The 17,637-nt window shown below is 39.6% G+C and overlaps 1 protein-coding gene across 1 annotated transcript in view; it reads right to left on the bottom strand.

Moving 5' to 3' along the window:
• Positions 1–15,136: 15,136 nt before the first annotated feature.
• CCAR1 (cell division cycle and apoptosis regulator 1) overlaps positions 15,137–17,637 on the bottom strand; it is a 29,156-nt gene continuing 26,655 nt past the window's right edge. Inside the window, exon 25 of the mRNA XM_086751693.1 lies at positions 15,137–16,896. Within this exon, the coding sequence (XP_086607819.1) occupies positions 16,837–16,896 (60 nt within the window). The 3' untranslated portion in view covers positions 15,137–16,836. The remainder of the gene's footprint in view (positions 16,897–17,637) is intronic.

Below are 17,637 nucleotides of genomic sequence, written 5' to 3'. Positions count from 1 at the left end.
TTGATTCGGCTGAGAACAAAGCTTTGATGGTACACGGGCAACTTCACATCTGCCTGAGCAGCTCCTGGTGCTGATGGATGTGCAGAGCCACTCTTCTTTCCACCCTCCCTAAGGGGATATCCAACTTTAAAGAGACGTTCCCTATCTAGAAAATAAGTTTCTGCACCCCTTCATTGGTCTGGAATTTACGGCCCACAGGAAAAAAAAAAACCACCACACAAAACCAATAACAACAACAACAAAAAAATCAAAACCCAGTTTAGAAACTACAAGCAGCATCTTTACCACCACAGGAGGTCTCAGAGGAGTTGTTTGTACTAGTACTGTACCAGTTTGGACATGAGAACCTTAGCCCACGGTTCCCAAAACTTTCTCCATGGCTTTGGCTCTATTAAACATCCTTTCCATGTTTCAGTTCATCTAAATTTCAGCCAAAAGCAAGTGATAGAATACAAACAGGGCAACTGAGCACCTCCACTGTACTACAGAAGATTCAGAAAATATATTTTCAAAAGCCAGTTTAGCAGAATCCTTACTGTAAAGATGCTGGGTTGCTGGATCTCATAGGCCAAGGTGAAGCCTCCAGTAGAAATGACAAAGACGTGCAGGCGCCTGAGGGATGTTGAAAATGTAGAACAATTCCAGAGGACAAAGTAAATGATGCAGTTCATGAAGTATCTAAGCAAGTGATCTGAAAGACAGGCTATCTTTGCTGCAATATTTTCTTGAGAACAAGCAAAATATTTCATAATTTCAATTGAGTTTTCAGCCTTGAAAACTCAGCAGATAGCTGGCCATAGCCCACAAAAGAGAAATCCAGTTCCCAGAAATCTGGGAAAAACAAAATACTGCTACAAGACAAAAAATAAAGCTCACTGGTTTTTGTTTTTAAGAAAAGCAGAATAAAGTTCACAGAGGTTCAGTTTATTTCACTTTTTCAGATAAGCAGTGTTTCAGCTTTCAAAACAGACTGAGTTTGCTAAACAAACAGCAGTTGCAGTTTCAGTTGTTTCATTGCCCAGAAATCTTTCTACTTCAGTACAAATCAGGCTGCTTACCGAGAAACTGTGCACTGCCAGTGAATGGAACGTGTATTGCTGCTGATGCATGAGTGTAAGATAAAGCATAGGAAAAAAAAATTGTTTCACATCATAAATTAATAATTCCCAAGGGCTTCACTGTATTCTCACCAATGAGAGCAGTTTGTTGGGTTTTGCATATTGAGCTTTCTGTTTGTTAGCAGTTTGATAGCACTGTGTGAGTCACATTAATGATATACACTACTAGCACCTCTTTACTTCAGTTCTCCCAGAATTGTTTTTATAAAACATAGTGAGGAATTGGCAGAGTGGTTCTGGATGTATGTTGTTTTAGAAATGCAGATACCTACATTTTGCTAACCTAATGTTTAAAAAAAACTGAAACAGACAGCAAGAGAAGTGTTGTGCAAGTACCACAGCAATTTTATCAGGTTAAAGAAAACCATGCCGCCATCAACCTCAGCTTCTCATCATGCTTCATTCTGCAATTTTTTATCTCACAGACCGTATAATCAAAAGATCACAAAACCTCTCTAAGTAAGAAACAAGAAGCAACGTTGTCTGAATAAAGCCACTCACCTCTTTCTGCTAAGACTTGTAATAAACTTTTATTTGGTATTGAATGAAAGCCAGCCTTTTAAGAAGGCTCCTCAGAATTGAGGAGGCTCATAGTACTCATACAGCAACAAAGCCCAAGAGCATCCCGGGCTGTATTTTCAGGAGCAGAGCCAGTAGATCAAAGAAAGTGATTATATCGCTCTACTTGGTGCTTGTTAAACCACATCTGCCATACCAAGTCTAGTTTTGGGCCCCCAATATAGAAAAGACATCTATAAACAGGGCGAATTCAGCAGAGGGCCACCAAGATGGTCACGGCTGGAACACATGCCCTGTGAGCCAAGGCTGAGAGAACACATCTTGTTGAACATGAAGAAGAAATAGCTTTGGGAGGACCTGCCAACAGCCCCTTGAGAAGACAGAGACAGGCTCTGCACAGTAATGCATGGTGGAAGGATGAAAGACAACAGGCATCAGTTGGAACAGGAGAGGTTCAGGCTGGCTATAAGGAAAATATTTTTACCTTTAAGGACAATGCAGCAGTGCAGCAGGTTGTCCAGAGAGGTTGTGCAGTCTCAAATCCTAGGGAGTTTCCAAGGTGTGACTGGATAAAGCCCTGAGCAACCCGGTCTGACCCCATAGCTGACCCTGCTTTGAGCAGGAGGTAGGACAGGCTCCCCGGAACAGCAGTCCTCTCCTCTGGTTTAGCTGGTTGCTGGTACCTGTGCCTCCCACAGCCACTCTTCACTCCCCCTACTTCGACCACCCTGCTTTCCGTAACCCAGTGCAACAGCACTTTGGACCTCCACTAGCTGTGAAGTTTTCTTGGGTTATACCAAGTTAAAGAGAAAAGGTTACTCTTACATCGTGCTGTGAATGAAGCCATGCAAAACAGAGTCCGTGTGGTAAAACTATTGGTTTTCTCTTCAACTTTCAAATAAATAGCTACTGTTTTTGTAACCTTTTTTTTTTTCATAACTGAACTCCATCTGTGTGGGCTCATTGTTAGAGCTGATGCTCTCCCCAGTGATGGAGCAGACGTCCTAAAGCAAGATGGCAGTACAGAAAAGCTAAAACTAGCCTTGAAATAAAGTCTCTGATTTTGAAGCCGTATCAATGACCACAGCAGAAGCACTACTAATTAATGTAATTTATTTCATTAACCACACAAACTGTTATATTAACACAAACTGTTGTCTTTTTTTAACTCAGATAATAAATTAGCACTGTTCAAATTACCCTCATCCCAGAAGAGCATTGAGGCAGTTAAGATTTGCCATTCAGGATTCAAAGTGCAAGAATTCAAAAGACTGAGGATAGTACAGCTCAGCTTGTTTTCTTGAATTTTGTTTTCTCACTCAAAAGACAGATGCAACAACTTCATCTGCTGAAAATCTTTAGCACTAAGAAATACACCATACATACATGTCAAGTTCTTCACAACTAATCTTGTTAGAGGATATTTTTAGAAAAACTCCGAGTAAATTAAACTGAATGGCGCTTATTATAAAAAAATTATACAGTCCTGTTCAGTGGTACTTGTGCATGACTAGAGACTACTTGCTGACACAGTGAAAAAACACTTTTGCAAATTACCTTTCAGGTAACTCAATCTGAGCAGATCTGGTAAATGTAGCAGGATTTTGAAGAACGCTACAGTACCTTGTACCTTGCTGTTGTCAGTTGGTAGGTGGAATATAGCATTTGGGTTTAGAGCAGTACATATTCAACTGTGAAAAGGCTTTTATAATACAGGATTAACACCTTATCAATAATTTGATATGGAAATGCATGAAACATGCAGAGGTATAATCTCATCTGAAGTCAGTGATAAAGGCTGAATGCCAGCTAAAATCAGGTGCTAAACATTATGAAATAATCTACGATTTACATAGCCATTACACAGAAATAATTAAATTAGTAAGCAAATATTAGCAAGGTAGATAAAAACTGTCCTTCATGGAGTAAAAATGTTTTCTTCCTTTTTTCCTCCTGAAAATTTATCGACAGAGTCACCACTGGAACAACTGTGATAACCAGGAAAACCCAGTTACAACAGAATTTACAAGTTAGTAAGTTCTGAATCAGATACTTTATTGAAAATAACTTTAAAAGTCATGTACGAGAATAAAACAGTTTAAAACTCAGTTAAACTGTTCTTCATGTTCTGGCAACCTTATCACAACAGTGCAAAATAAAGCAGCATTTCAGGTCATCTACTCTTCTCAGGCCTGAAGAAAATAAAAAGGAACAGAACTTTAAACAATCCTAAACAGTCCAGTATGAAGTATGACCGCATACTGTGAGTTGCACTTCACAGAAGCCAGCACCATTGAAGTACAAAATTATTCTCCTTTGACTTGCAAACCTGCATCGCTGTCTGTGAGGCAGGATGAAAGACACTGGAAGAAAGGGACTCCGCAAGAAAGGAATGCCATGAAGCACATCCCCAGCCTCTTGCTGAGCTGCCATCCTCGTTAAGACTGTGTGTTCCTGTGTGTAACTACAGAGTGCCTGACAAACAACATCCACTCCAGAGTCATGACCTTTTGTAGGCAAAACAAGAGTAAGCTGCTCACAAGGCCATGATTTCATCTGTAGCTTCATTAGACACACAGCATGATGCTGATAGTGACATTAATTGCTGTGAACAAATTTAAATTACTCAAATGAAAACAAATCTGTCCTAAAAGCTTGCCAGGTCCATTTTGGAAAAGAATTTGTCTCTCATTTTAAGCAAGGTTGAGAACTGCTAAGAAGTAGAGAACACTCAAGTATGCAGTCATATGTGGACTTCCAGGTGTACGGGTTCTGCAGGTGGCACTTCAAAACTGTTCCTGAAAGCTGGCACAGAGACGCTCAGCATGTGAGGAACTCCGCAGCTAGGAGGCCAGTGCCTGCAGAGCCACATGTCAACACTTGCAGAGGTCACTAAATAAGTTATGGCTGGGAGTCATCACACAGGAACAAATACAGTTCCCCAAAACTGCCCCCTCTTTGGAAGGTAATTACAGCCCATAAATACAATAGGAATTTTACTTCTTACTCCTCAAGCTGTTGCTGAAGATTTTTCAGGAGATTCAGTTCCATTCTTCTCCTGTCACAGGGGTTCTGTGTGAGTATCAAATTAGCATTAAACTTCCTCCCCCCCAAAAATCAAGGAGCTTCAGACATCATCTCTGCCCAATTTTTAGCTCCTTTTCTTAGTGCTTCTCTTCTCCCTAAGTTCTGCAAGAAATTCACACAAGGGAAAGAGAAGTGAGGAAGTAGACCTATCAGATTACTCCACCAAATGCACAAACAACAGGAACGCAAAACAATTCTAGTCTGATCTCATTCCAGTTTGGTCAATACCTCCAAGGAAACCGGATAAAAACTTAATACTTCACAGAAAAGTGTACTGTCCTTTCAGTGTCACTTTTCAATAGGATATTTTCCAAGTGAGATAAATTTGCAGCCTGCAGTAGGGACTTAAAGCCTCAGGAGAGCCTAACAAGCAGACCTCTCATTAGGAGAGGTGATCAGCGCATTATGTGACCACAGAAAAGTCACAGCCTGCATGCCAATCTCAGCCTCAGGCTAACTGGAAAGCACGAACTTTCTTAGCTTTCCTTGTAAAGAGTTTGTAGCCCTGCAACAGAGTTACTGAACCGGCAGCAAATTCAGCCTCTATAAGCTAAACAAAAATGTTTCAATTTTTCTGTTGTTCACTTCTACCCGACAGGAACCACAAAAAGGGAGTCAGGCGGTTCAGTCACATGGAAAATGCTGCTGTGAAGGGAGAATGCAGGTTGGGATGACAGAAATGAGCTGGTTGTGACCAAGGAGAAGAAGCAAGCAGCTACTGAGATACATCCTGCTGGACCGATCACCCGAGTTTCTTTCTTCAAAGGCTCTGGAGGTCAGTGCCTTCAAACTGAGTATTTCCAATTGTATCTATAAATCTTAGTTCGGAGCCTCCTACTCTCGCAGCACTGCCCTGCATGCATGCCCCGTGGCCGTAAAAGGTGGGAGAGAGCAGTTTTCCCCTCGTTTGGTTAACAATTGACTGAACAACTCAGCTAAGCACAGGAGATGGTCCAACAGAGAGATGTTTGCATTTCGACAGAGACTGCTCCGTTATCAGATCAAGAGGAAAAGCTTTTTTTTTTTTTTAAACTAGCCCCTATTCCATCCTCTGAGGGAGATTTGAATTGCCGTGATTTTCCTTTCCTACCTTCCATCCCTCGAGGAGGAGAATATAACAGCTCCTACCCAGTCCTGGGTGTACCATGCAAACCACAGCTGGGCTCCGCATCAGAAAGACAGAGAAAGAAATTTTGGATTTTACCAGGGAATAAATAGAGAAGGACAGTTTGTGATTCTTTATAAGCTTTTGGGAATGGATTTTCCCTTTATTCGCTTAATCTTCCAGTTGCCCACATCAGTTAAGGTGTCTATTCCATAAAGTCAGGATGCCCAACACCCCAGTATGTTTCTCTAGTAGAAACCTCGTTTGAACTGCTGGCATAAAAAGTGACACAAAGATCTGTAGGACCACAGTGTCTTCTGATGACGAGCAATAGCCAGGAAAGCTCCTTGAGATACAGCAGGGAGGAGGACTTCTGAGTGAGTGCCAAGGGCTTTAAAAGCAGCATGTAACAGGGACTGGAGCATGCTAAGACCCTAGTATAATTCTTCACGGAAATGTGACTTGGCAAAATTAGCGCTGCAGTACTGCATGCCCATTGCTTCTCAATTACTGTCCGGCAAACAAGTGGTTGTGGATTAGAAAGGAAAAAAATCAAACCGGTTAGCTGTTTTTTCTCATGAGTCTGAAAACTCAGTCTCGACACTTTTCATGTACCATGGCCAAGGATAAAGATACTGCAGGCCAAGTGATTCCCATCACTGACACTTGGTGCCCCCATATATCTGTGAAAATCCACCAAACACTGCTGGAGTCTGCAGACACTGCTATTGCTACCTGCTGCAGGAAACTTTTCCTAAGAACCACTTAGGACATTGCTTGTTCCCAACATTCCAGCCATTAGTCAAGAGGAATGAGAAACCCAAGTGGCTTGAATTCCACATGATTGCAAACAATGACATAAGAACAGGTAGATTTTAGAAAAATACATATAAAAGCAGTCAAGTCTCTCTACAATAGAGACAGAAAATAGCTTCATTTTTAAGTACTGTAAATTCTTTTTAAAACCAAAAACCAATAAACCTTTGTCCCTTGCGTTCTAGTTGTCTAAATTTTCACTTGCTTTCCTTCAGCAAAATACATATAAGGAATGGGAGAAAAGTCTTCCAGAGCAGAAAATGGTCATTACGATTACTGATGGAAGAGAAGGCACAGAATATATAATTTTTAAACAGAAAATTACTTAAAGACACTCAAATTGCAAATTTGTTTCAGTTAAGTTTGCAGAAATAGAACTAAACCCATGAAAACATCACTTCAACATCAAATGTCTGAAAAAGTGAAATTCGGAAAGAAGCTTCTTCAAAGATATTTGATTAAAGAAACTGTGAGAGAACTCTAACTTTTTAGAAATCCCTTTGGATGTTACTGCAGCAGGAAACAAGGTGGTAAAAGAAATTATGTTATTCATTTACCAAAGTAATTTACATTTGGATTCAGCCAGCCATGCCATACATCAGAAGAGAGGTTACCAGAAAGGAAGGAGGTAAAAAACAAAGGAGTCAAGGACTCTCTCTAAATCATCCCCGGGAGACTGGCAAGTAACACATCAATATTCACCAGGGATACAAAACTTAACTGTAGTGAGAGAGCATCTAGAGATTTTAGATACAGACCAGTGAGTAAAACACTGTTCTTCCTTATAATACCTCATCTGGATTAAGAGTTAACAGGTCAGCAGGATGCTTGTGATCTCAGTCTGGAGCAGATGTTACCAGTTTAGTAAAGTTACCGAAGTGTCTGAGAAATGAGACTGCATGAAGAGATCCATTTTCTAGTCAGAAAATGGGGCTGCAACAGGGAGTGCCTATTCTATATTGGGAAAGAAGGGTAAATGCCAGAAATCGGAAAAAAAAAAAAAGTTATTTAAGCTAAAGCCAGTGTTAAGAGAGGCATAAAGAGGTTGACCTGGCCAAGGACAACACAGGCTAGACATCACAAATTGTCCTTTTAAAAATTTTGAAATAAACCATTAAGAATTCCTCATCTTCCAAAAGCAGACAAATTTCTTGCTTTGAGAAAGAATCCAAAACTGCACTTTTACTTGATGAACCACTAGTTAGCTTCAACAAAAAGCTTTTGTGATCTAATTATATCCAGTTCTGCCTGAGGTGAAACGTACTTCTAACTTAAACTATAATTCATCCCTGGAAAGAGATAATTAGAGTGCTACGCTCAGGGAAAAATTATAATAAACCTCTCAAATAACAACAGCTATGAAAAATCCCTACTCACCTTTGGAAATCTAATTGAAAAGGGATTTGTTTGCACTGCACCAACAACCTAGTAGTTAATATGGGGTTGAACAGCTGTAAGTCTTCACTTCAGCATCTCCTACTTGGTCTTTGTCAGCAGCAGTTTGGTTTGGCTGCTAATGCTTCTGATTTTTTTTCTTTAGTTTTGGGAAAGTTAAAGCAGACATCTGAGCTGACACGAAGCAAGGACTACATTATGCTCTGTAATTACAACTTGGTATTTCCTATAATCACCTTGAACAGAGAGCAATCCTAATTAACCATGTCAAAACCACCAAAAATAAAAAAAAATGGCAAGAACTAACAGAAGTACCACCGTATTATCTGGTCCTGCTAAAGGTCAGTCAGAAAAGAGCAGCGTTCCAGGATGCTCTGCAGGTCGAACTGACACAAGCCCCACAGGACCAAGGGTAAAACAGATTCAAGGATGAATGACCCCAGCATACTGAAGTCTGCACCCCCCCTCCAGGAATTGCAAACAGTAAGGGATTTACTGAGTAAAATAAATGCTTCAAGTGAAAACTGAAGAGCTGTGAGGCAGCAGTCAAGACCAAGAACAAAAATTTAGTCTGCTCTGCTTGTGAACCATGATTATCACACTGGCTGGTGTATTCTGCAATCACTAATATTTTAGAGGACTTTCTGTGGCAGCCTTGCATTAATAGCACTCAATAATCCAGCAGCTGTACTTTTATGTATAGACTAAGCCCTTGATTGCAGCCTGGCCTCATTAGACTGCAGAGGTCACTAGCACAATTAATTGAATACAAATTAATTGCAGGTAACAAGCAGAAATGATGACTAAATACCCACCAGTACAATCTAATTGAAAATACTCATAAATTTCCCTCGAGGTTGCTCTGTCGTTGTCATTACTGCTGCCAGATCTGATACCTTGTTCTCTGTGTTTCTCATGAAAGTTAAAAAATCCAATTTAAATGAAGGCGGGAAACAGGACACTGCTGGAATAGATCACCATCTGCAGAATTCTCCTCTTCTAAATTTTGTATGTGAATAATTACATATTTAAGCTAGCAATCTGAATGTGCCCGAGCCTGACTTCTTCTTAGGTTTTCCATCAATTTCACTTTTTTGCATTTCTAGAAAAGATTTAACAGATCCCTTTGTAGTTCTCTTTTTTTTTTTTTCTTTTTTTTGGTCAACATTTCCAGATAAATTAAGACTAAAAGCAACTAATGACTTCAGAGCATCATATCTGCATTAGGTACCAGAGTGCCCTTCCTCCTGGTCAGCCATCACCCCACCCACAGTGCTGTGTGCCCTCCGCCTTTACCTTCTCCAGTGGCAGCACGCTCTGTAGCTCTTTCTCAGCAAAATCTTTGCACCGAGTCAATCCATAACACCCAGCACTAACATTCCTTTTTATGCATCATCCTTCGTCTAAAAACGTTCATGACAAATGAAACTAATTTAGTCTTCTGCTGGTTATTAAGGCACCTTCCAGTCCATTGCAGTATCAGTGTCTGAACACATTCTATCCAGTCACCTGCTCCAGGAAACAAGCATTACCCACAACAAAACACCAAAACCAACCAGCACACCTGCTTCCTATCACGTTTTTCATACATATTGAGTGCCCCTCTCTACGTGGCAATGACTCACCATGTCACCACCGTCTTGACTTCAAACCGGACTGCCTACCAGCAGCTGAAACCCAGTTTGTCCCAGCGTCTGTACTGACAAAGAGGCTGTGCCTCTGGAGAAAGCCGTGGTGGTGATGCTCTGCTTGCGCCCTGCTTTTCCTCCAGCCCAGCTGCAGGATTTTTGCCTGCCAGGATTTACACTGATACTGCTAATGACAAAAGGCCACAGGCAGAAGATACCTGCTGTGGCAGAGTGGTTTGGTACTTCAGCTGATAAAGCCTCGGATGGCAGCTCAGGGTACCCTGCTCGAATCAACCAGCAACTCTGTAAAACAGAGACGATCTCACCATCGGGATCACAGAGGTAGGCAGCAAAGGAGATACGAAATAGTTAAGAGGAACGCAAATAAATTCAGCAGCACTGGAGGGCTCTAGCAGCAGTTGTGTGCTGCAGCCACTGCAGTCAGCCCTGTCCCAGCTCTCTCCTCCGGTCCCTGCTGCTCCAGGATGGGGCACTCTCCGTCCAGAAAATCCCACTCTGGGCTGGAGGAACCTGCCTCTATTTTGCACTAAAATTTCAGAGAGACAAAAGACTCCCTCCCCACCCCACCCCACCCCCGTGTTTTCCTCCCCTAGGATAAGGGCTTTTGTCCTGTCTCAGATTACGCTTTCATGAAGTGAGGCCCTGGCAGAGCAGGCAGGGGAGGCACCGGTGCAAAGGCACACAGGCCATGCTTCAGCACTGCTCCACGCCGTGTTTACACGATACTTGCGCAGTTCGTTCCTGTTCTGCAAAGCTGCCCAGTGCATCTTCTCATTTACTGTGGAAAATCCTTGACAGACAAGATAAGGACACTGGTCGCTTTGGAACCTGGTGCTCACAGAGCAATTTTGTGTCCAATTCAGTGTGTTTTTTTAGGGAATGTGCATTGGTTCTTAAATTGCAGTTGCATTTGAATACTCTTTTTTTCAAACTGTCTTCATTGAAAAAAAGACCTAAAGGGGATTAATTTTCCTTTTCTTTAAACTTCAAGCATGAAGCAGATATTGGAACGAATTCACAGCTCAGAATACCCGCACAGCCATCTCTTACCATCCTACCTATTCTGAGCCCCTGCTACCTAAAGGTCACACTATGCACCCTCTGCTTTCGTCCATGGATCACAATCATTGTACATTGTATTACCGCCACATGTCCCCTTTCGCGCTGTACATCTTTACATGCCCAAATCACTAAACTAAAAATGCTGACTGCACATTCCTTGCAAGCATATTACTGGATCCCATGGATAATCAGAGGATTTATAGATGTGCTATCACCCATGTGTGTCCCAGTGCTAAAGGTCATCCAATTTTTCCTCTCAGTATAATGAAAACATACCCACACTCCTCCACAGAAAAAAAAAGGAGGTAATTAGCTTGATTTCAGGGAAGATACTAAGGCAGAAAATCAGGTTCAATATTGGTAAGCAGCTAACCCTCATTTTCATCTGTTCAGTCACATTCTATGTGGCTTCCTTATATCAGAGGAGATACTTGACAAGTATAAGCTTTTATCTGTAAATAAACATTTTAAGAATACTCTCAAATTGCATTTGGAAACCCTTCCTCAGGATTTTACAGCTTGTAACATGAATGGTCTAAGTTAGATTTAATGTAATATACTTAATAGGAGTACTTAATTTGCTTGAATAATACTTTGATAAACAAGGCATCATGGGACAAGCTGAAAAGGAAAATCTCTTATGGGGAGACCTAGACTAACTCTTGTGAAACAGACAGGAGTCATTCCAGATGGTTAAAAGAACTTCCAAAAAACTCTCTCATTTCTTATTAAAGCCAAGTTGAAAGCGTGACAGTCCATCTTCCCAACCTGCGTGTACATCATACTTGGTCCTTTAACAGTAGATCAGGCTGGTCTGAGAGACAATAGCATTTTTTGAGACCAGCATTGCAAGGCACTTTTATCTCCAACTGTTCATTTCTATGATATGACATATGGCAGCCATTTCTGCTTTTTTAATATGCAAATCTGCTGGCTACCATCTAATGGACCACATTCTCCAGCTGTTTCTCGCTGGACAAAACAGCAGTGTAATCAGATGACCCTGTGCTAGGAAGACCAAAAAGAATTAAGCAATACAGAGGAAAAAAAAACCCAGCTCACGCTTCAACAAATCCTTGTGTATACCACTAAAAAGGTTTCAAGCAAATAGTAAAGCAAATCAGTACTCTAAATATATTTGCTGAAAAGCAGAGCAGGGAGAGTTCAGGCTGGGATTCTTTGCAGTTCCTCCTGTCCACTCTTCCCCTCTACTCAGCTATTTGTTCGCAATGAAATGTGAGCAATGATTCAGTCAACGAGATACTTTCACTTGTGCCCCTCGCTAGACTGAGGGGAAATAATCTAGGATCCAATTTCCCATCAAAACATGTGGCTTTGGGAATCTGTAATCTTGGCTGAAATCCAGCTCAAGTACTTTCTCCAAATATTCAGAGCCCCCTCACAGGATTATTGTTGCCTATTTGTTCCAAAAGATCATTACAACACTCCAGTATCTGCTAAAGCGGAAAATCCCACAGCATTATGAGGGAAGGTATTTTAGAGGCAGCACATGGACCATATCACTTGCCTCCCACAAAGAAATGAAATGGCCAGATGTCAGCACGCTGGGAGGTTGCTTGTTCATGTGAACTTCCCATAGACATGCCTTGACACTGCAGACCAAGTTATTAGTAAGAATAAAAGCTAGCTACACAAGCTCCTTCCAGAGCCTGCGGGAGATACGGAAGTGAAGACTGTTAGTTCTAAATAGAAGGACATCACTGAACAATTTAAATCAACAAAGTATTTCAAAATGCACCTGTGGCTTCACATGCTCTGTAAGTGGTCCAAGTGTAATGAAGTACCGCAAGAACTAGAGAAAAACCTCCAGTAGTTTAACCTCATAATCCTGCACCAAAAAAAAAAACCCAACCAAATTGCAGCATGCAACAAACAAATCCACTCAGCTCAGCACCACTACTCTGCTGTCACTTTAGAGAGAAGAATAAAGAGAACTGAACTAATACAACAGCTTGCAGGATTACCGAATCACACCTGCAAAGATGCTGGTTCTTACAGGTACTGTAGGGTACTCGACGTGAATCCTCAAACAAGTTAGAATTCATTTGTTAAAGAGAACAGTTTACAGACCAGGAGGATACAAGAAATCAAAAGCAGCGTACAACTAGTGTCACATGTTTTCAATACAAATGCAGGTTATCAGGTATCTAGAAATTCAACAGCAATGTTCCTAACCACAGTTAAAACACTAGAGAGCGTATGACTTCAGGCAGTATTTGGTGTGTTCCAAAACTCTAAATTTATACGCAGTATCATGATGCTGTGGATTATATAGTGGATGAATGAAAAAGGAAAACTATTTTTGCTTCAAAGTAATGCATTTTGTTATTAGAGCTTTTTAATGTAACTATTTTAACGCAATATATCTAATGATATCCAGTGTCCAGAAAAAGAAAAGTTTGGTGGGCAAACATGGCAGTTTTGATAGCTGAGTAGAGTTATTTATTATTAATGTGGTTTTTTTTTTATTGTTGCACTACATAGATATATACCAATCCCAGTTGAACTTCTACTTGAACCATTTCTGCTTTCTGGAAAATATTAGTATAAGTGTATTGATTGTGCTACCTACACATTTTGCAGTCTGTTGCTGGCCATAAGACTCAGTCACTCAAAATGAATTATTTTATATTTTATATTTTCAAATATAAACTGTACTGAACAAATGCATTCAAGGTAAGAACCTGACCTGGGTACACAAAGATTACAAAGAAGCAAGGAAAAAAAAAAAAAAACCAAACCAAAATACATCCTGTGCACATTCCTGATAACATTATCAGTGAAAGTTAGCTGTGTTACATAAGTCCAAACAGATATTCACACAGTACATTACTCAGCAGAAAGATGGACTGAAAGCCATTCATCTCTCTCAAAAGGGTTAAACATTGAAAAAATGTTGTGTCAAAGGAGTAGGCTTCATAATGTTAAATTCTGAAACAACTCAATTGTAAACGCTGGATCTGTGGAAATCCACAGGCACGAGACAAAATTCCAACTTCTCCATTGTACATTTCAGGGCACCCCAGGCTGAGCCAGAGGACACCAGATAAACCAAGCAGCAACGGGGAAGTGATTTTGCAGCAGTGCCCACACGCTACAGGCAGAAGCATCAAGCACTGGGTAAGTCAAGAAAACATTGTGTGTCTTTACTGTGGTAGAACATGCAGTGGTGCTGGAAGCAGCTCCAATATCCCATATGCAATCCTCAACACTTCAGAAAACCTTGGCAAAAATTCTCTATTGGTCTTCTTGCCACTGTTGCTATGTAGCACTGAAACTATGTACTTCTGCCTTTTCATTACCACAGCAAAAGCAAAGGTGCCTCAAGATCACTTTGCATGCAGATGTATCAGATGGAACTTTCTTCCTAGCCTTATTCACGACATCCGCTTGTCTGAGTATCACTTTGTAAGGGTTTAACTCAGTAATTCCCCCATACTACGATACAAAAGGAGAGGGAAAGAACCTGTCAGCTGAGATCAGGTTGCATTGACTGGCCTGCTGTAGCAGTGCTTTCTCTAAAGAACAAGGCAGTCTGTTCTACTGCTTTCCATAGAGCATCTATGATGATTTTAAAACCACAAATTGGACGTTGAGGTAGCAGAGTAAGACCCTGCTTCAGCTCACTTTTACCAGCCTTTCGATCGCAACTGCTACATAATGAAAGACTTAGAAGTGGAAAGCCCATGAGGCGGGAAGTGTAGACATGAAATGGAAAAACATTGCTCAATAAATTAAAACTGACAGAAGACAGCTTCTCCAAACCTCCATTACTAACACTCTATTTAATTTTCTTAAGAACTAGTTATATTTCTGGGAATATTACCAAGAAGCTTCAGCTAACGACCAGCATTGATGCTGTGTATATACAGAACCTTATGCAGTTTGGTAAAGTGACTTTAACAGCCTGGAGAGGTGTCTGTCCTTCCTCAGATTAGTTGTGCTTCAGGAGACTGGTCGAGCTCTGCGGCAGTTGAAAAACTTTTTCTTGTTTATTTCCCCTCCCCCTTATTCTTTACCCTTTTAATTTCCTTTCCAACATAAATGCAGACTGTACATAGTATCTGAAACACTATTACAATATAGAGAAAGATTACACTCATTCTAACAAGTACTTTTTTTCTGAAATACTGTAAAAATCTGTATCACTTTAGCAACTATCTCACAGGGCCACTCACCAGAACACAAGGCGAGGCCTGCTGGTTGCGACAACTGCTTTCAGCTCAGCAGTTTAAGGTAAAAAACACCCCAGCAAAATATTTCAGCAGATGTTTCAGTTTACCTAAACAGATGTTACCTTGAATTCTAGAATTATTTTCTTGTATGTTCACATGTACTGCTGAAAATAGTTCATGAACAAAGTATTTCAAACACAATTCTTTCAAATTCATTTAAATAAACAGTGGTCAAAGTCAAATGAAACATGCTGTCAACAATTTGTACAAAGGTGAAAAATATAATTTGATTACAAAAGAATTTGTTAACACCATCTGTACATCACAGATAACGCTTTTCATAAGATTAATTTATGACCATCCTCAATCATTCTAATGAGATGTTATCTCTTAATTCATAAAGCATGCATTTTCTGTGTACTTATATGTAATAATTAGTGTTTTTATAGTACTTCCTAATTTAGTGTGAACAGTTAAGATATTATACAGTGACTCAACTGAGATGACTGAGGGGGAAGCTTATGCATGTTATTTTAACAAAAAGGTATTTTACTCGTCTAGCTCCAAAAGAGCCAAGAAAGGTAAGTGACAAAAGCACCAGCTTAGACTCTTTCGAACATAAACTCAGGCATTTTAATGTGTATCTCAGTAAAGCTACATGAGTTTCCATGTAGGTTTTTCATACATATTATGGCACTTGTACTCTCCTAACAGGTATTTAGTTACCTAGGAAATCTAGGCTAAAAAAGAAAAGGTCTGCTAAAATTAACCATTTCTGTAAGAAAACACTTCTGTCCCAACCTTCAAAACCCTTAATTTTCTTGGAAGTTGCAGCAAAATACAACTGTTCATATTTCACATTATTTGAATAGGTTGCCTTTGACAATGATGTCATGTTAACTTTTATGTTTAGATCTTACTGACCTTCAACAAACCAAGTAGTGTCCTGCTCCGTAGTAGTTACAACAGGGAGTATTGATACTTGTGTATCCCTTCTTTTGTTGGGCTAAAGTCTTTGAAATAATTACACATATTAAGAAAAAAGTCCAAATTTAATTCAAGGTAGCTTACAATGGTAGCTTTTTCTCCATGTAAGGCATTATTCTGACATCTACTGGCCTGGTATCCAACCATACATTTTAATACACTGCATTTGTTATTAAAAAGGAGCATATATATTAATCCAAAGATAAGAACAATTAAAGGAACACAAATGACATTTAAAACAGGCCCATGTATTTTCATATAAATCTCACAACCCTACCAGTATTTTGGTAGGTTTCTATTGCTTTCTTAACTCAACTGAACTACTGTATATTATGAGGCTTTAATACAAGCAGCTTTGGGGAAGAAAGTTACATTTGGAAGGGAAAAGAAAGTTGTGACAAATAAAAAAAAAAGCCAAGGAGCTTTTTTTAAAAAAGAAAAATCTTTACTTGCAAAATTAAGCAGCATGCTATTTTGTGATTTATATTTGAATTTAAAAAGACTAATTAGACCAAAATAAAAATAAAAACCTAAAAATGGCAATTCTATAAATAATGAAAATTTTGATTTCACTAGACTTTAATGAAAAACATTTGGTAATTAAATACTTGCTACTGTTCATTACGTTGATGAACTTTATTAGGGTTAAAACTATAACAAAGTTCATCCTAAAACATTTTGCAATGCAAAATTATTTTCACTTGAGGAGTGTCTCAAATTGAATGCTAAGAATTACAAGCAATCTTCAGAAGCAGACACTCACATTCATAAAACTTTATACATCTTTTGGAACTAAGATATTTATACTACTAAAATCAAACATGCATCACTTCCCATACATTCTGGTATCATGATTTATATTACATTATGTAACACCATTCTTCTAAACAGCAGCAGTTTTATCATACGTTTGCTCCATTTTCTTTGGATTTCTGATCTTTATCTTCGCTCTTCACAATATCCTTCAAAGAAAAAAGGAAAGGATTTCATGAATTCTAGACGTGGTATTTCTCATGTGAATTGTACAGCAGCATGAGACAAAGATACCGTGTGGTGTTAACTTTAAATACTATGTGAACCGATATCTTACTCAGTTTAATTATAACCCATTCATATTTCCAGTATCTTTCTGAATAATTGAGGGTGCAGAAATTAAATGTGACCTAAGCACTTCTGAAGAGAAGGACAAAAAGCATCCCCAGAAGCCCCACTTTATAGTCTAAAGCTTTAGGGATCGTTGGGCTTTTTTGTGTGGTTGGTTGGTGGTTTTCTTCCTCCTGTTGGTTGGGTTTTTTTAAATTTTTTTTTTTTTTAAGAGCAATTGAAAACAGTTTTTGCAAAAGCCATTAATTTAGGGTAATAATAACAGTTCTAACATAAAATATATTTGTCAAAGCCATCTGAAAACACTAAGCTTAGAAGACATTTTGTCCAAAAAACACCAGACAGAATGAGCAAGGCTATTTAACTGAGCTAAGAGCATGACAAAAGAGGGTTATGCAGTGCCTTCAGCTGCCAGTTCTGGTGGAGTAGCAGGTCTACAACATGTAGGTCTGCATAACGATACGGATGACAGGTGGCTGCAAGGCGCTGCCAGTTTAATATCTACGGTGACTTATAAGATGCATCACTCGTATCCTAAGATGGGGGAAAATTTCTAGTATTTGTCAAGTTCTCTAGGGTTTTTTTTGTGTGTGTAGCTT

Source organism: Chlamydotis macqueenii, chromosome 7 (genome assembly GCF_036417535.1).
Source record: "Chlamydotis macqueenii isolate bChlMac1 chromosome 7, bChlMac1.mat, whole genome shotgun sequence".
NCBI lineage: Eukaryota > Metazoa > Chordata > Aves > Otidiformes > Otididae > Chlamydotis > Chlamydotis macqueenii.
The sequence above is the reverse complement of the archived record's forward strand: the minus strand, read 5'-3'. Positions and strand labels throughout refer to the sequence as shown.